This window comes from Canis aureus, chromosome 6, assembly GCF_053574225.1.
Source record: "Canis aureus isolate CA01 chromosome 6, VMU_Caureus_v.1.0, whole genome shotgun sequence".
NCBI lineage: Eukaryota > Metazoa > Chordata > Mammalia > Carnivora > Canidae > Canis > Canis aureus.
Window position 1 is genome coordinate 5,704,827 of NC_135616.1, and position 24,085 is coordinate 5,728,911.

Below are 24,085 nucleotides of genomic sequence, written 5' to 3' on the forward strand. Positions count from 1 at the left end.
AAAAAGACAACCACTCATGCAAAGGATTTTTTAGTGTTCCTCAAAGAAGGGTGGGGAAATGGAAATGGGAATAGAGACAGAGAGACTCAATTATACAACTGTTTCATTTGCTAATTGCAATTTAATGCCATTATAGAATGATTTTTAAAAAGTGTTTCGGGATGCCTGGGTGGCTCAGCGGTTGAGCGTCTGCCTCTGGCCCAGGGCGTGATCCTGGAGTCCTGGAATCGAGTCCCGCATCGGGCTCCCTGCATGGAGCCTGTTTCTCTTTCTGCCTATGTCTCTGCCTCTGTGTGTGTGTGTGTCTCATGAATAAATAAATAAAAATCTTTAAAAAAAATAAAAAGTGTTTCTTCTACAACTTAGTAAGTAGATGAGAACTTTGTTATTGAAAATAATCCACAGAGAAAGCTTAAAATACCATATTTATTCAAGCTTATAAATTACCTCATTTATTTATGTACCCACCTTATATGTCTAGGATTCTACTATGTAAGAATGTTAATAATAAATCTGTCCACGACTATATAGTCAGTAAGTGGTAGAGCTTGATATTCAAACGCATTTCTCTGACTTTCATATTAGTACTCACAACCATCATGCTGTTACTTCTGAGTACATAAAAACTCTAAATATAGCCAAGATGAACTAAATGAATGCTTATAATTATGCCATATTATTATATTATAATCCATAAGCATTCATATAAATACTTTCTACTTCTAAGTTTACTTCATGACTGAGTGTCTCAAGAAAATAACTCGGCCACAAAACCCTAGGTTCTATAATAAAGCATTATATTAAATGAGATTTACTGTTAAACTACCTGTAAAATGATTTGAATTAAGAAAGTAACAAATAATGCTGTTAAACATACCCACCTGACGTCAAAGTTGAATTTCAAATATGAACTCGCTCTCTATTCTTTGCTTGATTTTGATATACAATATCTTGATTTAAGTATTCCATAAGTATATGAAATAAGAGATTAAAAACACCTCATTCATGACTATTAATACAATTTATAAAGGAAAAAAAGTCACAGGATAGGGAAGATGGGTGAAGGTAGTTAAAGGATACAAGTTTCCAGTTATGAGTAAGTTCTGAGGATATAATGTATAGCATAGTGACTACAGTTAACACTGCATTATATATTTGAAAGTTGCTAAAAGTAGATTTTAAAAGTTCTCACCACATACCCAAAATTGTAACTATGTGAGGCCATGGATGTGTCATCAAACCTTACTGTCGTAATCATTCTGCAATATACACATTTATCAAATCATTACACTATATACCATAAACTTGCACAATGTTACATGTCTATCATATCTCAATAAAGCTAGAAATAAAAAAATAAAGGAAAGGCAGCTATGCTGTGACGATCTTAAATGACTATAAATCTGCGAACCTGATTAGATTTTCATCTTTATAATGGTAAATACATTAAATTAAAAATGACATTTTTAATTTAAAGATTACAAGCTGCAATATTAGTACAGTTCTCAATATTTCATTTTAAATAGCTGGAGATGTCTAATGTGATAACCTTATTTCAGATTTTCACAATCTTTAAAGCTAATATTTATCAAGTGCTTATATCCAGGCCAACTGATATTCTATGTGCATTCATATATTAATTCACTTAACCTTTGTTTGCCACACCTCTATGAGGGTTGTACGGTAATTTCTGTTTTATAGACGTGGAACTTATTAGCACGTACAGGTTAATTAACTTGCCCACAATTAGAGATCCAGGGAACAAACCTGGATAATACTGAATACTAAAATTTGAGCTTTATTATTAAATAGCCATTTCAAAAAGAGTAGAGAAAAATGCTTTATGACTGGATTTCCATTACCAAAATATCTATAATGTTGAAAGGTGTGTGTGTGTGTGTGTGTGTGTGTGTGGTGTGTAATGTAATGTAGTTCAAACAGAACTAAGTATTCTTTTAACACTTGGGAGTATTACAAAAAAAGAAAAAAGAAACTTTACATTTGGGATGGTGTTTGCTTTGTATGTCACTTTTATTCAGTGATGGGCTAGTACATAAAAAGTCCTAAGCTATACTTCTTTGGCAATTTTTATTATAAAGATTGTTTTCATTTCATTATTTTAAATGCATTTCAAACAGCATTTACTGTTCTTTTATTATAAAAGTAAAACTGTTCATGATAGAAAACCAGAGAAATAGAGCGGAGTAAAGAAGAAAAGCTACCCATAAAATAATCCCACCACTCAACAGACTCATTCATAACTTAGAGTACTACATTTGAGTTTAACTAACTTAGAAATAAGAAAGTGAACAGAATTTCTGAATTCAGATCTGTTCTCTTGCCTCTTCTAAATGACCAAACCAAGGGACACTTCTGTCATTTCAGAAAGCATGCATGTGCTCTGTAAGCAGCCCCCAATCATGTCACATTTTAGCCTCTTTATAATTAGGCCATAAATTGTTCATATGTTCTATTTTCCCTGGAGTTTTCACCTTTTTTTCTTGTTCATCAGCTCAGACAATACGCCTTCATATCAATAATTCCAGAAACAGTGAATGCTCAGAATCGAATTCACACAATATGTGTATTGTTATATAGTCTTTTCTTGATAACATTCTTCATAAAGCTCTGTGACATTTTGTTCAAAAATATGCCAATTGCTCATTGCTGTCCCTCTGGAATTTTTCACCAAAATCCTTAGTCTTTATATCTTCCTTTTAGACTTGTATTTTGTGTCACCAAAGAGTAATGTATGTGAATAACTTTTTTCAGAAAAAGAACAGAAAGCATGTCCAAGGATGTTTTTCTTTAGCCTTGACACTTGAGTGATATATGGTTGGGAATGGAATTCTAGGTTCAAAATAATACTTCACAGAATGTTTTAACTACAGCTCCACCTGTCTTCTAAAACATATGTAAGAATGAGAGATAAGATGCCAATCTCTGGTTTGTAAGCAACTTGTTTCTCTGTGATTCTGGGAGCTTGTAAGATTAAAAAATATCCTTGAAGTTGTGATGTATCTAGATGTTTTTTTCTTTCTTCCTTTCTTTCTATTCTTTAACATTCCTCTTTGATCCACAAACATAAAACTCTATTTAAAGGATATTTTCTTCAATTAAGAAAATTATTTTCGTCTCAGCATTTGCTTTTTTTGTAGGATGAATATATTATCCTGTGTAGGTTTTTTGTTTTTTTTTCCCTCATATTTTAGTGTCTTTTAAAAAATGTTTTATATGTTGCTCTTCTCTTTGATCTCAAGGTTTTCAGCAATGTCCAGTCTGTTCTTTAGTCCTGTATAGAATATTTATTTTCAGTAATGATAAATATTTAGAATTCCAAGGACTTTCCAGGTCTACTTTTTACAGTGACCTTTTGTTGTTATGGTTAGTAGATTGATTGCCCTCCAAGGATCTTCAAGAGTACTGAGAAGAAGTCATCCTTCTGTTTTCTATATTATTTACATTTTCCAAGATCAATTGTTCTGTTTGTTCATCTTGGCCTTCTTGTCTTTCATTCACTTGACTCTCCTTAAATCTCTGGAATTCTTTTTGTATTGATAAAGGGAAAAACTCATTTCTTTAGCAGTATTGTGGTGTATCTCTACAACAGGTCTCTCCTCTTCTGAGAGGTCTTTACAGTGATCTGTGGCTCTCTTTAATCTCAGTCTTTTGCAAGGCTATTTCCTGAATAAACTGATTGGAAGTTTCAGAGATTCTCTGAGGCTTCACTGGGAATACTTCACAACTGTTGCAGGCATCTTATATATATTTTGGGCTGTTCCTTTGCTCTATAATAGTTCACTAACCACAACTAATCTATTTAAGGACTAATTATATTACTTATTTATACTATATGGCCAAAGAAGTAACACTAAAAAAAATTATACCTGTTATTTTAGTAAACAAATCATTACAGTTTTCATATCCCTAAACTGATTGAGAAATGTAGCTTAGAGACAGGGAAATAAAACATCAGGTAATTTTATATAGTCTCTTCTAAATCTCCACTTCTAAGCCACAATTTTCCTAAGTAAAGTTTAGGTATTTTAAAGATTTTATTTTTAAGTAATCTCTACACCCAACATGGGACTTGAACTTATAACCCCGAGAACAAGAGTTGCATGCTCTACCGACTGAGCCAGCTGAGCACCCGAAAGTTTAGGTATTTTAATTCTGCTTTACATAAGAAGAGCAGTCATACATCTACTTGGAAATAAGTATGCTACCTGAGGACTTATTTTCACTGTATTTCTATAGTAATAGATGTAGGTAAGAGAATTATAGTCAAGAGTTTAGGGGTGAGCTGGGGAAGAAGAGAATATAACCAGTTGAAAATGCTAAATCTAAGGCAAAATCTATATAGGAAGTAAAATCAAGTACGACATCACTCTGTATACTGCCTCACTTAATTATAATTAATTACACATTGTCTTTCTACTAAAAGGTCAGTAACACAGAAACTAATTCTATAAAGTATAAATTAATCAAGATTTTTCTCCTAAAAATATGACTAGTATCACTACAAAAATTTTGATGTCACTAAAGGAAACTGACAAAATCACCCAGTCTCAGCTAATTCCATTACATATATACATATGTACATATGTATATATGTATATTACATGGAGGTCCTTTTAACCATGACTAGAGAAAACATTTTTCTGTAGACAGGATGATATAGCTAAGGCTATATATTCAAATATTTATTATATATGCATGTATTATATATGCAATATATTATATATTAATTATTCAAATATTTATTATATATGCATTCAAATATATGCATATATAATAAATATTTTTCAAAGTCAAAGGTCTTTAAGGGTTCTGCCCAAATGTATCCTTTACAGTTTTAGTCTTAAATATTCAGCAATATCTCAACTACCATAATTATGTGACAGACTCACTTTAAGTTACTAGGCGCTGGTGGAAATTCAGTTTGTAATGAAAATCAACAAGCTAACAGATTATTAACAAAAAACCTATTCGTTTGGTATTTATGATAAATAATTTTACATATTTTGGGCAAACATGCTTGAAATTTCTTGACTACTATAGGTACATGAACTTCAAAGAGATATTTAGCAGACTATTATTTTATGTAATATAAAACTTAAAGGCTTATAAAGTATTCATTTGCAGACATCCAAAAAACAACTCAGCTGCAACCACAACTCTCCACTTATTTTTCTGATATATGAACAAATAAATAAAACTGTGTAATTTTTATAGACACTGCTAAAAAGTGAGTATCTATAAAATAGTAATTTTGTTTCCTTTTTCTCCACTTAACAAACTTTGACATTTATGTTTTTCTTTAAAAAACGCTCCATGTAGAATAGAATTAAGAATTCTTAAGCTTTGGAACTACGTTGCTGGAATTAATCCACATAAGACATATGATAAAATCTGTTCTGATTTGAAAGTACTGATTTTCAAATAAGAGAAGTGTAGGGGTTTTATTTGTTTAGGATTCAGGAAGAAGCATCTGGTGATATTTAGAAGAAAGTTCGAAAAATTAAAATTCACAACTCTGTGTGTAAAGTGTACCAAATATGCCACAAAGCAGAGGAGAAAAAGCAGAGCATGCAAAAACACTATGCAAAACACTATGGAATCTCTTCTGGTTGGTCATTAAATCAAAGAATATCTTGTTGACTATCATGCTGTATGCTCAGCCCTCCATACATAATTGCTATCTCAATGTCTTTTCATTTCTTCTAAGCACTGGTACTACAGGGATATGTGAAAAATAAAGGGTGCTGAACACCCAACACTATGCTTGTTGCCACTCAACAATTTCAGAAAAATATTTAATCAAAGAGGTTGCTAACAGTCCTAATTAAAGTTCTTGGGTTATAAGTGGATTATAACTTTCTACACTTAGCCTAACCCACACTTCCTAACATATACAATAGAAGTGATTTTAAAATGCCATTTGGAAAGAACAAAAATAAAACATTCTTTACATCTTAAATAGAAGGATACTTAATTTCAGGTATACTAACATCAAACTCCGTTACCCTGCAAATTGCTCTATCAAGTCTAAATGCCTCATGATCAAGTATGTTGATATTTAACACTCTAAAAACATCTTATGTAATTTTTTCTGTAGTTATCTTCATACTTCTAAGGTTAAAAGGCTTGCTTTAAAATTTCCTAAGGTGGTGCTTCTTTCTACTTATGGTTAAACTCTTAACATCACATAATCCATTTAATAAAAATTTCTGGTATATTTTAACTTAATGAATGTTTTTTTGATCTCTTGATTTATTGTTTTAATTCCATTTATGCATGTATCAACCAGTCATATTTTCATAGCTCCTGAAACATAAAGCTGCGGAAATGAGTTTCACAAATTATGACAATATATTTAGAATAGTTAACAATTTACTATCTTAATATTAAGAAAATAAGGCTTCAAAATACTGGTCATTTTGTGTATTTTATGACACAGAAATGTACTCAGTAAACACCAGTGGGTAATAATATATCACTGTCTTTTTAAGTTTCTTAATCTGTTTTACAGCAGATGCTAAAAAGTAGCTCATCTATTTGTTACGATGAACCATCTCCTTGCTTAAGCTGAAGTATGCAAGTGAGCAAAGTTTATAGCAGCTGCTTAATAAACAAGGCAAGATTTCTGGCGCCAAAGTAAAATAAGGAAAAGGTGATAACTTTTCTGACAATGACTGGCATTTTCAACTTTGTTCACTGGACACTTTGTTTAAGTAATAAAATCAATGTCTGCAGATTTGCAGCAGAATCTCAACTTTGGCAATTAATGAATGTCAGAAAATATGAGGGGGCACTGTGTGACACAGAGTTACCCACTTGTCCATCACCATAATTATGTTTCATGGGCATGATATGGCTCTCTGAATATATGACTGAGTCCTCAGCAGGGTAGCAAGAAGCAATTATCTGTAGCAAACACCATTATTAGACAGAATTTCTGTGAAGGAAGATAATGTGGAATAAGACTGTGGGAAAAGGGCAGAAGTTGGGGGAGGGCAGAAAGACTAAAGAATTATGCAAATTTAAAAGTGCCATACACTTGTATACATAAGCTGTGCTAACCAGGACATGTATTCCTCAAACAACATCATAAATGTTTGATATGCACGACACAGGACAGCTACTCAGTGTAGTCCCTGAACTAAAGGCCTATCTGCAAATTGTTTTTTACTAATCTGTGAAGAAGTGAGGAGCCTACACCAAAAATGGAAATCAATTATGTCACTAGCACACTGTTTAGTTCAGCTGATATTTCCTCACAGCCTTTTTCCTTTTTGATAAAGGAAGGAACGCACTGATTTACATTCTGGCACAAGCTCCTTATCTTGAGGACCAGTAATAGTTTGTGGAACAGCTACCCTGACCTGTGTAGCCCTGTCATAAAGCACAATACCTGAAGGAATAAACCATATTTAATATGTTACATATTTAACACTCTTTATTTCCTCCAAATTTATTAATTTCTAAAATTTAATGTCTTGGTTATAGTCTCTAACTTTGCAACACTTAAAGTGTATCTGTATACACTGTATAACTTGGTTATATTCTCTAACTTTGCAACACTTAAAGTGTATCTGTCACATGGATGTGTGATATACCAGATGGGTTAATGACGCTATCAGGTCTTATATATACAAACATCTACGGGCAGTTAAAGTAATTCTTGATTAAATAGTAACACATTCTAAATTTAGATTGGATGAAGTTTGATAAAGTTAAGTCTAACAAGGACCTCATGTAAATTAAGCAATAAATTGGGTATTTTCATCAGTCTTTTTCAGCAACTCCAAAATCTTTGTATGATACTTACTGATGATTTTTGCATCATTCCTTGAGGAACTTTGATCAAGCAATAATTCAGGCACATTCATCATGTGGAAAATAAATATTCTGAAAAATCAATACATAGTTGATGAACACATGAAACAGTCAAAAAATAAAAAAGGTTCTAGAAGACGTGTTTCACTCTAATTAAACACTGAAGTTCAAGTAAGATACCTTTCCCTCTTCCATGGGAAAAATTTGTTGTTAACACCTCTTTCTAATGGAAAGTTTTATAATAAAAGCTGCTTTTTTTTTACAGCTACTGTTTTCTGAAGAGACCAGAATTAGAGTTTGTAGGCATAATAAATGGGAAAATTAACATGTCATATAAAATTTTTCTAATTTTCAAATCTTGTTTTCTTTTTTTATGAAAGCCAATGTAATTTCGGCTATTATGGTCTTGATATCACATAGCACAAAGACAGTCGAATGAGTTGTAGCTTAAAACTGATAGATGGATTTACAAATATTTTAAAAGTAAAACTGACAGAGGTAGGTGGATGATTATGTTAGTATCTCCATTTTCTTAATCAGCTGTATCTCTAGTACTTAAATAATGCCTAACACATAATGAATGCTCAAAAACAGTTGTTAAATTACTGAACGAAGGAAAAGGAGGAAGAAGAACTGAGGATGACTAACAAGTGATATATGTATAGCTGAATGATGCTATCACCAATTAAGACAGGAAAAACAAGGAAAGTGTAAAATGAGAGAAGTTGTTTGATTCAAGGCTACTGACTTCTGTGGGAATTCTAGGTGGCAATACCCAAAGGTCAGCTAAATATACAGGTTTGAGGTTGAAGAGAAAGCTATGTAATAGAGAGATATTTGAAAGGCCTTACCACACTAATGGCAGTTAAAACTATGAGCATGGATGAAATTTATCTGTGAGATTATGTGTCAAGAGAAGAAGAGTCCAGAAAGTAAAATCTTTGGAAAAACCAACATAAAGGTATATGGGAATGGGGAAGAAATAAAGATGAAATTGTAGAAGGAATTTGAGAAGAAACAGTCCAGGACACTAGATGAAAGCCAGGGGAGAATTACATTCCAAAAAGTAACAGAATTTTAGAAAGAACATGGTCAACACTGTCAAATTCTACAGAAAAACTGAAAAGAGAGCTAAGGGATCTGCAGTTAGATCATCACGTGCAATGTTAGCAAACAGATTCAACAGTGCACAGTCGCTAGGTATATAGCTTTTCAGATTCTACTCCATGCTTATAAGATTTTACACAAATATATGTATATATACAAACATACAGAGGTTTAAAAACATTCATCTTACAAATAAGAGATATTAACATTATTTATCTTGATTTTTCTAACTCAAAAAGATCTTATGAAAATCTCTCCAAGAGCAGTAAGACATGCTTTTTCATGGTACATTAGTCCATTGTATAGCTATCTACCTCAATTTATGCAAGCAATCCCTTATATATCACTATACATTTTTTTTATTTTGTCACTAAAATGTGTTTTAATAAACATGAAATATTCCCAAAGTGTGACTGCTAATTCAAGGAGCATACATATTTTAAAAAACATTTTTATCATGATAAATTTTGAACTTTTAAAAAAATTTATTCACAAGAGATACAGAGAGAGGCAGAAACACAGGCAGAGGGAGAAGCAGGCTCCCTTAAGGGGAGCCCAACACAGAACTCGATCCCAGGACCTCAGGATCATGACCGGAGCCAAAGGCAGACACTCAATCAGTGAGGCACCCAGGTGCCTTGGTAAATTTTGAACTTACACAAAAGTAGACAATGTTATACTGAACCATGTCCATGTACCCAATACTCAGCTAAAAGAGCCAATAATGCTTGACCAATCCATACCTCTATACATCCTATCACTGCATCATTTTGTTTTTTAAAAAGATTATTCATTCATTCGTTCGTTCGTTCATTCATTCACAAGACACAGAGAGATAGGCAGAAACACAGGCAGAGGGAGAAGCAGTTTCCATAGGGAGCTCGATGTGGGACTTGACCCCAGGATCACACCCTGAGCCAAAGGGAGAGACTCAACCACTGAGCCACCTAGGTGTCTCTCTCTGCATCATTTTGAAGCACATCCCATTCATCGTTATCATTTCACCTAGAAATATTTCAGGATAAAGCTCTAAAAGATAAGAGCTCTTGTAGTTTGTTAGTTGTTGCCAGACTATTTTTCAAAAAGACTATGACAATTCACTTACCTCTCTTTTTATCCCTCCTATTAGGTAACCACTTTTATAAGTTGTTGGTTTAGTTTCCCAGTATTTTTTTTTAAACCTAAGAAAATACACATACTGATGCCCCTTCTAAATGCTTAAATGTCTGCTATAATTTTTCTTTTACCTTGACATGCGAATAATACCTTGGTCAGGTACAGAATTTTTATGGTGCAGTTCTTGTCTCTCAAGATTCTATCTTTCACTGTTACAAGTTAGAAGTCCAATGCCAATTTGACAGTATTCCTTGTAGATAACTTCTTACATTCAGAATGAAGGAAACGGACTAGTATAAGTCTGGGGTGTGTGTATGTGTTTTCATTAAACCATATGGAACTCACTGACCTTTATTTATTTATTCATGGGAGACACAGAGAGAAAGAGGCAGAGACACAGGCAGAGAGAGAAATAGGCTCCATGTAGGAAGCCCAACGTGGGACTCGATCCCGGGACTCCAGGATCACGCCCTGGGCTGAAGGCAGGCGCCAAACTGCTGAGCCACCCAGGCGTCCCCTCATTGACCTTTATAATTGATGGACTCAAGCTATCTTCAGCTCAGGAAAGTTTTCTTCTATTTATTTGTGGACTTTCACCCGTTTCTTTTCTTCCATTTAAGTTCCCAAAAATATTATTTACATGTTAGATCTGTTAGGTTTCCTAGATATATTCCCTAAGCTTCTTTTCTTTCAGGATTCTTCTCCTTTGTATTTTTGGTGTGTTGTCAAGATTTATTTTACTTGATTTTCCAGTCTAATAATTTAAGTCCCACAATGATCACTCCTCACTGGTGTTCTGCTTGTATAATCATGGCTTTTATTAGCTGTACCTCATTTCCTTCAAGCTTCAAAGTTCATTTTTACAGTTCAAATTACGTTTCTTTTAGTTTTATTTAGCTGGATTAACATTCTGTTGGTTCAGAATGATCCTTCTCTTGAATTTCAAGGCAATCTTAAAGAGCTGCCTTTCTTGGGATCCCTGGGTGGCGCAGCGGTTTGGTGCCTGCCTTTGGCCCAGGGTGCGATCCTGGAGGCCCGGGATCGAATCCCACGTCGGGCTCCCGGTGCATGGAGCCTGCTTCTCCCTCTGCCTGTGTCTCTGCCCCTCTCTCTCTCTGTGTGACTATCATAAATAAATAAAAATTAAAAAAAAAAAAAAAAAAGAGCTGCCTTTGTTAGCACACTAACCCAATGTTGGAATGGTTGAGAAAGCAGCTTTCCTCCTTTCCTCCGAGTTAAGGGACTGCTAATGAGCAGCTGAAGTACCAGGAGGAAGGCTCTCTGGTGTTTGATTCTAGGTGTTCTCAAACTTTCCAATCTCAGTAATGGATGAACTCAGCCTACAGGTTCAGCTATTCCTTGGATTTGTGGAGGCTGAAGAAGAGCCCTGGCATAGTCCCTAAGGGCCAGTAACCACTCCACAAATTCAACAAATACTTAGTGAGCAGTGTCTATGTACTACTTAAGGAGTTTATATCTGGATGAAGAAGAAGTGAAAACATATACTAAAAGGAATGTTGCCACCTTTAAAATTTGGCCTATAGTTTCAGTTTCATTCATTAACATTACCACTCTATAATCAGTCCTATTTTTAGATAGGTGATAGTTTAATAAAAGCACTGGTCATTTCCTAAGTGAAATAAAGGAAATATCACTATTGCTGGTTCTCAAAACTACTGAAAACATATCAGGCTTTTCCTAACACATTAGCTTAAGAATTTATTATTAAAAACCCAAATATATTCTGGATCTTCTTTGCGCCATTTACTGTGACTGAGTTTTGTACAAAATTCCCCCAGAAAAGTATACAAAACACCTGAATACACAATTTTTTAGTCTTAACTCCTTTTAAAGATTTTAATTTTTTCTCCACAGGTTATCCTTGTTCATTTTCATGCAATCTGTCTATTGAACTGAAGCTGTTTGGGTTTCCCACAGTTTAGGTTTTGCTGGATGCAGTTCAGCACATCCCTCTAATCTTGGTATTTCCTGCAAGTTGCAGCTGGATCCTGAGCACTGATAATTGGTATTCTTTTATCAGGGGGCATGGAATATTTTCTTCTTTTTTTAAATTTAATGTTAACTATTGATACTCAATGCTTAAATATATTAAAAATTGGGGGTTGCAAAAACAATTACTCTTCTTTCCTCATTCTTTTGGCTGGATTAATCTTATAAGAAAATACTTCCTGCCTATAACAAGGTTATCTAGTGATAAAGTTCATATAGATAAGGCAAAACAAATTTTTTCCCATTTCTGCCTAATTTTTAAGATAACAAATTAGTTCTCTGATGATGATGAATTAATTAAAAAATGTATCACTATGGAATCATGGATTTAAATATAGATGATGGGTTTTAAATATCTGTAATTAATACCCTTACTGAAATTCAAACTATCCCATCTTTGGCCAGTGAGAACTGCTCCAAGTTGTCTCCTAAGTCTTTTTGACAAGGCTTTGACAGTTTCCTTGGAATCTGTAATGACAAGATGTTTCAAGCTTATCTTATATATTTCCTGTCCCAGAGAACCAACCATTTTTTTCCAAAATGCTCTGGTTTTCTTTTAGTAGAAAGTATTTCAAGATTATAATCTGGGCATTAGGAATGATTATTGTCATTGCTTTCAGATCTTTTCAATGGACAAAACTAAGAAATGTCATGTTTTAATATATATATTGAATTTCATTTGGAATTAATTTCAAACTCACAAAAAGCCAGAAAGAATACTAAATACTATATATCCTTTACTCAGATTTGCCTATTACAAATAGGCACTCTCTTGCTTTATAATTTGTATTCTCTCTATATATATGCAGGGAAATTATATACATCATGGCTCTTTATCCCTATATACTTCCTAAGTGAATATTTCCTAAGAAATAAGTGTTTCCTAAGACATATAAGAATATTCTTTGTCACCACAGTATAGTTGTCAACTTCATAAATTTACATTGACACAATACTAATCTACTGTCCATATTCCGTTAAACGATCTAATAATGTCCTTTAGAGTCACTTCTCCACTCCCCACTCCAGTATAGTATATAGCCAAGGAACAGGTATTGCCTTTAATTATTACCTCTTTACACAGTCTGGAACATTTCTATCACTTTATGACACTGACATTTCTTAATCTTTCATGGCACTGGTTTTTAAAAAGGAAAAAAACGAGAACATTCTTCATGATCATGCATTCACAATCAGGATGTTATAAAAGTAATGTTATATTCTTCTCATACTACCACATCTGAAGGCACATGATGTGTATCTATCCGTCCCTCTTTTGATGATGTTAAAATTTAATCATAGTTCAGAAAAAAATTTCTCTTCCCTATTATCCCTGTTGTCTCCTCCCCCTTATAAATGTGAAAAGGCCATGTAAATATCCTGCTCTTCATAAAAAAAAAAATCCCCTCTAGATTATCAGCCATTAGTGAATTCTTGTCTAATAATTTCTACCATAAAGGGTGTAAATGATCAGGTAAAGGTGGGAACTGACTAGGAGAGGGCCTAAGGAACTTTCTGGAGTGACAGAGTCTGTATCTTGATAAGACTGGATCATACAGGTCTACACATTTTCAAAACTCAGAGAATGTTTCATTAAAGAAAGAATTATTAATTTTACAAGTGTAAATATTATCTTATATAATCATACATAGAATACATAAAAATTGTACTCTAGTTAATAAAATGCATGCTGAAGTATTTAGAAATATCTACGACTCATTTTGAAAACATCAAATAAGATTGTGGGTAGATGGATAGGTATGTGATAATGTTATAAAGGCAATATAGTAAAAAGTTAATAACTAAAAAATGTAGTTTATAGTGTAGTATAAATGTACCCAGGGTCTTCACTGTATACCTCTTTGAGCTTTGCTGTATGTTTGAACATTTTCATAATAAAATATTGGGATTCTAACTTTTGCACAGCAAAGGAAATAGACAAAATGAAAAGGCAACTAGTGAATGGGAGAAAATATTTGGAAATCATAGCTCATAAAAGTATCCAAAACATATAGAGAACTCATACAACTCAAAGGCAAACAATCCAATTAAAAAATGGGGATGGGAAAGAGAGGAAAAAATAAAACAAGACCAAAATCAGAGAGGGAGACAAACCATAAGAGACCCTTAATCACAGGAAACAAACAGGATTGCTGGAGGGGAGAAAGAAAGGGGACAGGGTAACTGGGTGATGAAAAGTAAGGAGGGCAGGTGATGCAATGAGCAGTGGGTATTACAGAAGACTGATGAATCATTGAACTCCACCTCTGAAACCAATAATACATTAACATATAATGTATTATATATGTTAACTATTGTATTTAAATAAAAAATTTTTAAAAATGGGCAGAGAATATGAATAGACATTTTTCCAAAGAAGACATAGCTATGGCCAACAGTATATAAAAAGATGCTTAATATCACTAATTATCAGGGAAATGCAAACCACAATGAGATATCCCCTTACCCCTGTGAGAATGGCTATTATCAAAAAGACACGAAATAAAGACTATTAGCAAAGATGTGGAGAAAACAGAGCCCTCATGCACTGTTGGTGGGAATGTAAATTAGTTCAATCACTATGGAAAAAGGTATGGAAATTCCTAAAAAAAATTAAAAATGGAATTACTATTAAGATCCAGCAATTCTACTTTTGAGTATTTATCTGAAGAAACAAAAGTACTAACTGAAAAAGATATATGCACCCCCATGTTCACTATAGCATTATTTACAATAGCCAAGATACAGAAGTAATCTACATATCCATCTATGGATGATGGCTAAAGATGATGTGGTATATGTATATAATATTACTCAGCCATAAAAAAAGAATAAACTCTGCCATTTGTGGTAACACGGACAGACCTTGAGATCATTATGCTAAGTGAAATAAATCAGAGAAAAACAAATACCATATGATTTCACTTATGTGGAATCTAAAAACAAAACAAAACAAAACAAAACAAAAACCAAGCTCATTGATACAGAGAACAGATTATTGGTTGCCAGAGGTGGGCACTGGGCAAAATAGGTGAAAGGGGTCAAAAAGTACAAACTTCCAGTAATAACTAAGTCATGGGGATGTAATGTACAGCATGGTGACTACAGTTAATAATACTGTCCTGCATATTTCAAAGTTGCTAAGACAGATCTTAAAATTCCTTCTCATAAGAAAAAAAAAAGAAAAAAAATTATAACTATGTATGATGGATGTTAACTAGCCTTACTGTAATAATCATTTTGGAATGTATAAACATCAAATCATTACATTGTATACCTGAAACTAATATAATGTTATATGCCAATTATAGTTAAAAAAAAAAAAAAGGAAGGGGAGACCTATCCCTCAAAACTATAGATGTTGGTTTATTGCCTTCTGGCAATGGATGAGATTAAATTAGTATGGTCTGATTTTTATTCCCTTTCATATAAGAAGCACTATTATCTAATTTCTTATAGAAATTCTTTAAACTTTTGTGAGAATATGGCCAGTTATGACTTTTTTTTAAAAGTAGGATCCATATCAGCATTGAACTCAATGTGGAGCTTGAACTCACAAACTGAGATCAAGACCTGAGCTGAAATCAAGAGTCAGATGCTCAACCAACTGAGCCATCTAGGTGGCATCCCAGCCAGTTATGATTCTGAGTCAATTCTTTTTCATTGATTTTTGCCTGAAAACATGAACCCTTCCAATCTGCACATGAAAGACTTTTCTTAATGCAGGAAAGTTTTTTTTCTGTTATATTTTTAACTGTTTATGTTTAAAAGAAAATGGAGTATGCCAAAAGTATTCTGAAACATTCTTTTAAATCTTTTCTTTTTAAAACTGTGTTTGTAAAACTGTGCCCCTACATTGCAACAAAGACCAGAGTTCAACTACCTAAATCAAAGAAGTAAAAATGCAAAGATGACTCATTTATGCCAGGAAAAACAGGAAGGGTTTAGTTTAATAGCTCTCTAATTTATAAAGGAATGAAAGAAGTCAGAGTAGCAGTGCTGATAACTGTTAATGGCGAAAGGTTCTGCAGTAGACTTGAACATGACAGCAGTTTGTGGTGGAGGGTGGCTGGGGGAATCATGAAAACAGAGCAATGACATTATGTTCCCACTTACACAGGGGACATGCAGCAAATACCGAGGTTACTAAATTCATCATTCTTAACAGCTGGCTAGCATTATTCTAAGGAACTCAAACATTTTATGTATTTAAAGAAGAATCAGAATGTTCTACTAAATACCATGTCAAACAGTTAAATGTAGATTATCTGAAACGAACCTGTATAACTTTCATCATCATCAGATAAAGGCACCTCTCTTTTTAGCAGCAATTCCAACTCCTCTGTCTCTGCTACATCCACTGGACGCTCCCCGTGCTTATTAGCTTGAAATGGATTTCCACCGTGACGAAGTAACAGTTTCACTATCTGCAATATTAAACAATAGGAAGATTTAGTCTCTTCAGAGATTGTATCATTTCAACCATTCTCTTGATAACACAGCATCCTTCTGCCTCATCTACTCTGCCTCCCTTCCTCAGTATCTATTCTAAATCATGACTGTTCTCTTCAAGTTCCATTTTCATTGCCCTTCACCCTCCATCTGATGATCTTATCTACTAACAAAAAGATTTCCTCCTTAAAATTTAAGCTGGCCTCTTTGAGTACTAAATCTCATCATTTTTTCTTCCTGTTCCATCATATATTCAATAAATATTTACTGAGGATCTATTAATAAGCACTGCTCCAAGTTTCACAGATAAATCAATGCACAAGAATAACAAGCTTCTTGGTCTCATAATGTATATTCTAGAGGGAGTCTCAAAAGAAGTATTATCCTTCTGTGTAAGGCTAATATCACTACCAATGCTCTTAATCTTCTCCCAGGAATTTAAACTACCCAGAACTCACATGATTTACTCAGAGAACCAATGAATCTTAGACTTTAAGGCCCTCATCACTTTCATGGTTGCTTTACAGGGTCCTGGATCTAATTTTGTATTCATTACTTTGACATTTTCTTAAGCCCTCTCCTCCCCTTCCAAATAAAGTAAGCTGTGGCCTCCACAGGCCAAAAGCTCCAAAAGCTTTTGCCTGGTTAGTCATCATTTCATTTCTTTTGTTTGTTGCATTTATCCTCTTCCTTCTATGTTTTTAAACCTCTTTCTGATTGGCTCCTTTCTATGTTTTAAACCTCTTTCTGATTGGAAAGCCAGTCTTTCCAGTTCATGTCTCTTTCACCTTAAAAGAACAGGTGGCATTAAGAAAAGAAACGAAACAGATATTCCCATAGAAAGCTATATTCCCCTCCTCTAGCTAAATCTTCTTTCCTTTACAGTCAAGCTTCTGGGGAGTATTCACCTTTGCAGCCTTGACTATCAGCTCTTCAGGTTCTTCTACCTACAAAATTATGCTACCATCAGTCCTATGAAATGTGTCTCCTAAGATCTGCAAAGATCTAAGCCAGTGATTGTTTCCCTAGGTCTCTGTCCTTGATTCACTGTCTCATGCTCTAGCCTACATCATCTATTTGGAGATCTCACCCATTCTGTTTGAAAATGATTGACAATTAGGCAATTCATTCGTTTTCATTCTTCTGCTTGCTTTTTCTCAGCTCTCTTTCTTGAACTCCAAACACAAACATCCTGGATATATCTAGATGAGTGTATTTGCATTTCAATATAACAGCTGAAACCAACAGGTCCCAAACAGACTTCATTAAACCTGCACCTTATCTTTTATCTATTTCCATTCTCAGTGACTAGCACCAAAATATATGCACCGAAGTCAGAAAGCTGAGAGTCATCATTGACTTGTTTTTCACTCCTAGTTTACTTCAAATAGGTAGCCAAGTATTATTAATTCTGCTTCCTCACTGTCTCTTTGTTTTCATCTTCTATTTTTGTTCACATTACTGTGTTCCATCATATGTAAATCTATACTTATAATTAACACATTTCTCTCCTTATTCTAGATCACAAATGCCATGTGTCATCAAGTATTTATTCCCAACACATATTTATGGTACTTTCTGGTATTCAGGAAATAAATCCTATCTTTTTAAAGAAACAATATTAAACAAGGTATTATAAATTAGGAATTCCTAACAAATGAAAAAATATTTAAGAATAACGGAGACTCATATTGAATAATGGAGTATTTTTTCTGGACTACGAAAGAATAAACTATCAATGTTGAAAAAATCTTAACTGTAAGAATGTATAAAGAATACAAATTACTCATAATCCCAACTGTTAGTATTTTATCTCCCTTTTTTCTTACTAATGTTAATCAAATTACACATACTTTTGATTTTAAAAGATCAACTAGCTTTTCAAGGCCACTGGGGAAGAACTCTCTCCAAAACATATCTTCATATACTCGAGTAACAGATTTAAGTTTGCTGCTTCCATATTTTTCAGTTTTAGGCACTGCCTATTTTACAATGGAAGATGTGGATTCAGCTGCTCTTCACCAACTCTCATCCCCTCTCCTCCCATACACATACATTTCCCTTCCTCCTAGTTTTCCAATAGTATGTATTGCTTGTGCATTAAGACTAATAAAAATGTTGAGTCAAGCAGTGCACTATGATTAAATTTCCATTCTTACACAACTACATTTTTCCCCATGGGGTTAAATGCCTTGATTTTTCATTTGCTCAGTTTTCCACATAATCATCTTTTTTTTTTTTTTTTTTTTTTTTTATGATAGTCACGGAGAATGAGAGAGAGAGAGAGAGAGAGAGAGGGGCAGAGACACAGGCAGAGGGAGAAGCAGGCTCCATGCACTGGGAGCCCGACGTGGGATTCGATCCCGGGTCTCCAGGATCGCGCCCTGGGCCAAGGGCAGGCGCTAAACCGCTGCGCCACCCAGGGATCCCCACATAATCATCTTTAATTCATCTCCCATTCTGCTACAAGTACAGATCTCTTTGATTCAATATACTATCATTTTTTGTTGTTGTTAGGGACTTCCTCCTCCAAATCTTCTAATATGCTCTAAAATGGACCGGTTGTTCTCTAAATTTGCTTTCCAGATGTTACTTCCCTTCATCCTATCATCCCAGAAGTAGCCTTCCCTCAATTCTGTGTTGGATTCTTTAGATCTTATGTTCTTTTCTGAATTACTCTCATTTTGCTAAATCACCAACTTCAGATAATTCCTAAGTAAAGATTTTTCACATGTCAGGAAATACTTTATTCCATCTTCACTTGATTAATACTTAGTCTGGATAAAGGACAACTTTCCCTCCAAATTTGAAGGCATCACTCCATTATCTTCTATCTTCCAGTGTCGTTAATGAAAAGTCTGATGCCATTCTGATTTTTTTTTTTTTTTTTACCTTACACATAATGATTTATTTTTTCTCTCTGTACACTTCAGGACGTTATTTGCCCCTACTGTTCTGAAATTCCAGGATAAATGCATTAAAAAAAAAAAAAAAAAAGATTTGAGAGAGAGAGAGAGAGAGAAAGAGAGAGAAAGAGAGACTGACCAGGAGGGACAGAGGGAGAAGGGGAGCAGACATCTTGCTGAGTAGGGAGACTGATGTGGGGTTCTATCCGAGGACCCTGAGATCATGACTCGAGCTGAAACAAAAGTTGGACACTCAACCGACTGAAACACCAGGTGCACCCCCCCCCCATGATAAATGTATTTGACCTTGGTCTTCTTACATCCATGTGCTGAGCATTAAACTGCCCTTTCAATATGAAGACCCAACTTCCTCCAGTTCTAGGAAAATTTCTAGTTTTATTTGATAATGTCCCTTCTATGTTTTCACTGTTCTGTCTTCAAAGAACTCTTACTAAGATACTAGATCTCCTGAAGTAATCATTTTTCTCATTTCACCTTTATCTTTTTGCTTCCTGGTTTCTGGGAGACTTCCTCAACACAAGTGACCCTTGAACAATGTGGAGTTAGGGATGCTGACCCCTGTGTAGCCAAATATCTATGTGCAACTTTGGACTCCCCAAGAGCTTAATTACTAAGGGCCTACTACTAACTGGAAGCCCCAGCAATTGTATCAGTAGTAAACACACATTTTGTGTGTTATTTTGCATCATATGCTGTATTCTTACAATAAAGTAAGGTAGAGGAAAAATACATGTACAGTACTGTATCTCATTTATTGAAAAAAAAATCTGCAAGTAAGTGGCCTCATGCAGTTGAAATCTGTGTTAGTCAAGGGTCAACTGTAACCCACTTTTCATTTTTGCTACCATATTATTAATTTCCAAGAGGTTTTTTTCCTTCATTGACTGTTCCTTGTTTAACACATTCAGGTCTTATTTCATAGCTACAATAAACTCTTATCTTTTGGGGGAAACTGATGGATTTTTGGGAGGTTCCTCATGGCATTATCCTGTCCTCCAAGTTCCTACTTTTCTTTTTGCTTATTTTGGTCTTTGCCATCTATATTAAAGGCTTTTTTCAAATCCAGGTGGATCACTGGCTGTCCACACATAAGAATAAGACACTAAAAAACTGACAGATGGACTTCATGCTAATTCTCATATGATAGGACTATTTCATCAGACTCCCCTCTTGCCTAGTTCAATTTCCCGTGGAGAAATCTTTCAACTCATGCCTAAAAACTGTAAGCCTTACTGTCAGCATTGTGGTTGCTGAAAGGAGGCTGAGGTCTTAATGTTTAGTATGTTTTACTTAATTAACTTACACTTAATCCTTACTCTCACTTACTTTTATGGTATGTCAGTCCAGAATATATGGTTCATATCTATCTGGACATCAACCTCCTTTTATCTGCCAGAGTGGAGAGGTGTAGTCATCTGGTTATATAATGTTACTAAGGGACAAAAAGACTTTGATTCATTTCTCTTCTTTACAGTCCTAACATAACAGGCACTTCTAGAAGTACCACCAGAAAGTGGGATACTTCCGGGTACCACCAATTCCTAAACTTTATATGCTTTCTTGGATTCTGTGTTGGAATGGCTTTGGTTTCAGTTTTCTTTGATTTTCTAAACCAGGGGTTGGCAAATTTGGTCTATAAGCCAAATCTGGCCAGCCACTGAAGAATTGTTTTTATATTCTTTTAAAATACTTTAGGGGTGCCTGGGTGACTTGGTCGATTGAGTGACTGACTCTTGATTTTGGCTCAGGTCATGATCTCAGGGTTGTGAGATCGAGTCCCATGCTGGGCTCTCTGTAGGGCATGGAGTCTGCTTAAGATTACTTCTCTCTCCTTCTCCCTCTGCTATTTTAAAAAGGATTCATAAAGGAAAATTAGTTCAGAGGAAGAGAATGGGAAAAAAAGTGAGGAGAAAGGAAGGGATGGTGGAGGCGGCATGTAGCCAACAAAATCTAAAATATTTACTATCTGGCCCTTTACAGAAAAAGTTTGCCAAATCCTGTTCTAGATCAGTAAACCACTCAATTCTTCTAGTTTCCATCTCCCAAAATATTGGTTTTGTTTCTTCTGTTTTTGTTCTTGTGCATCTGTCATTTAGAGTCTCCTCTTACTGTCATTTTAGGGGTTTGGAAAAGGTAACCAAAATAAAACCTTTTAGTTATTATAAATAATACTGTAGTGTACACCTTTGTAAGTTGAGAATTTTCCATTTTTAGGCTTATTTCCTTAGGCTAGAGCTCTAAGATACAAAAATAGAATGCAGGATCTTGATATTGCTGAAAACTTTCTACACCCATCAGGAAATAATCAGCAAATACTTATTACGTGTCTATGATGAGTCAGGGACAGCTTCTTAATTCAGATGTTACAAAACCCCAACCCCAATCCTTTACAGATTATCCTGACATGCAAATAATCATTTATGCTAAAAAGGATTTAAAATAACTTAAAGTTGCTTAAAACACAAGAGGGAACAAACTCGAAATAGGTAAAAATGGTGAAATTAGAGATAGGTATCTAAAACGGAACTAGGAAAAAGGCATTTCAAAAATACGTATCATGAAAAACTATACATACTTGCAAATAGTAAGCTAAAGATTAGGTTCTTAGTAAGTTATGTTAATCTTCTTGCTCTAAATAATTTTAAAAAGGGCACAAAACTGCTATCTTTCTGTCTCTCTCACCTTAGAAATGTTTTATGGATGGCTGAAATTGTTCTAAGTATTACTGAAAGAAATTCAATTGTTAGGTAGAGATTCATAATAAATGGTACAGATAGATATATACAAATGAGAGTCTGGTGGCTCTCATTTCCCTCCTCCTCTTTGGGTGTAAGTAAAAGAACAAGGAGAAAATAGCTCTGAATTGTGACTCCTACTATCCTAGGCATGTTGGTAGGAGGAAAAGCAAGGATCCCTTGAAAGTAGCATGCCAGTCTCCCTCTGGAAAGAGACTGGAAGTAGTGTTTGAGTCCCTGTAAGTAATGAACTCAAAGGTCAGCCTCTGGAAATATTTGCAGTTCTGTGCACATTTAGAAAGTTGTATTCATATAAACGTGTCTAACAAGGCATAATTCTTTAACATATTTAAAAACTAGGAAATCTTTATCACTTTAAAGAAAAACAATTCATCTTTGATAAACTATTAATAATGTTTTTAAAAAGAAGAGCAAAAAGTACAGTATTTAAAATATCATAGCCCGGGTGCCTGGGTGGCTCTCACTATTAAGTGTTGAACTCTTGGTTTTGGCTCAGGTCATGATCTCAGGGTAGTGAGATCAAGTTTCCCTCTCCACGCACTCCCCCCACCATCTCCGCCCCCCAGTCCCTATCCACATGCATGTGCTTCTCTCTTTAAAAAAAAAAAAAGTCATAGCCAGAAAATAAGTCACTTTCTGATAAATGCAGTGGAAAAGGAAATGTACCCTATATATTGTCAGGCCTTATAAATGAAGTCTTGTTATCATATAGGCATATACAGATTGCCAAGGGAGCAGAAAAGACTGGTCCAGTGGTAAGCAAAAATCAGTTTAGGAAAAATAACATTTATAGGCTGCATTTTTCTTCAAAATTAGAACTTTGATAATCATGAAAAATACCTTTGAGAAAAAAGTAAATAAGAAAAATAGCATTTTTAGTTTTCCAAATTTTAGTTTCTAAAATATTTGGGTATATATGAAAAATACTAATGTAAAGGTAGCTTTTAATCTTTTACCTCTGACATTTCTATATAATTTTAGATTTCAGGGTATGTTTATATGCACAGTATCTTTTTCCCCTTCAAAATATGCCCTTTAGATAGGTATTATCTATTACATAATTTAAAGATGAGGAAATGGAGAGTCAGAGAAAAGTAACTTGATCACAATCACATAGTTGGTAAGTTGGCCAGGGCAAAAATTTAATTCATATCTACTTTCATTCCAAATTCCATTTTTTCCTCAATTAGAGTAAAATTTGCTTTTTTAGGCAGCTTAACATTGAAATTTTTCCTGCATGTCAAAAAAGAAAATATAGCAGAGAATGTTTGCTGCTAAAGAAAGAAAAAAAGAGGATTTTCCAGCAGAAAGGTATGAAAAGATATCAAAATCTAAACTAGGACATCACGAAGCATGTCTCATCTTTCTCACTAGAGACTGTATTAAATAATAATTCTCCCAGATTACTGAGTCATTATCTCATTTTCTGTGAAAAGACACGGAGATTAGAGCACCTGGGCGGCACAGTTTAAGTGTCCAACTCTTGGTTTTGGCTCAGGTAGTGATCTCAGGGTCCTGAGGTCTAGCCCCGTGTCAGGCTATGCACTCAGTGTGAAGTCTGCTTGAGGTTCTTTCTCCCTCTCCCACTCGTGCTTCCTCACATCAATCCATAAATCAACCAACCACTCTCACACATAAATAAATCTTTTTTTTTTTTTTTTAAAAGACATTGAGATTGATTCCTTTTGGTCCCTTAATCTGGAGTCACATTAATTCAATAAACCTGGGAATGTCTTGGAAGAGAGGGATTTCTTATGTCAACGCTCCTCCACACTCATGGAGAGGCTGAGGGTATTGAAATGTAACAGGCCACACAGTCTTAACAAGACACACCAGAGCTTATTTGATTATTGTGGTAATTAAAAGAAACAATACATA

General features: G+C 34.4%; 1 protein-coding gene across 7 annotated transcripts in view; it reads right to left on the minus strand.

Annotated features, from left to right (window-relative positions):
• Positions 1-24,085, minus strand: part of ANKRD12 (ankyrin repeat domain 12) — a 124,532-nt gene that overhangs the window by 34,543 nt on the left and 65,904 nt on the right. For 6 of the 7 annotated variants that reach the window (XM_077899976.1, XM_077899972.1, XM_077899974.1 and 3 more), the window contains one exon: positions 16,352-16,499. In XM_077899976.1, coding sequence (XP_077756102.1) covers positions 16,352-16,499 — 148 coding nt within the window. Of the gene's footprint in view, positions 1-7,831; positions 7,912-16,351; positions 16,500-24,085 lie in introns of those variants that run through there. The other variant, XM_077899978.1, reaches the window with a different exon arrangement.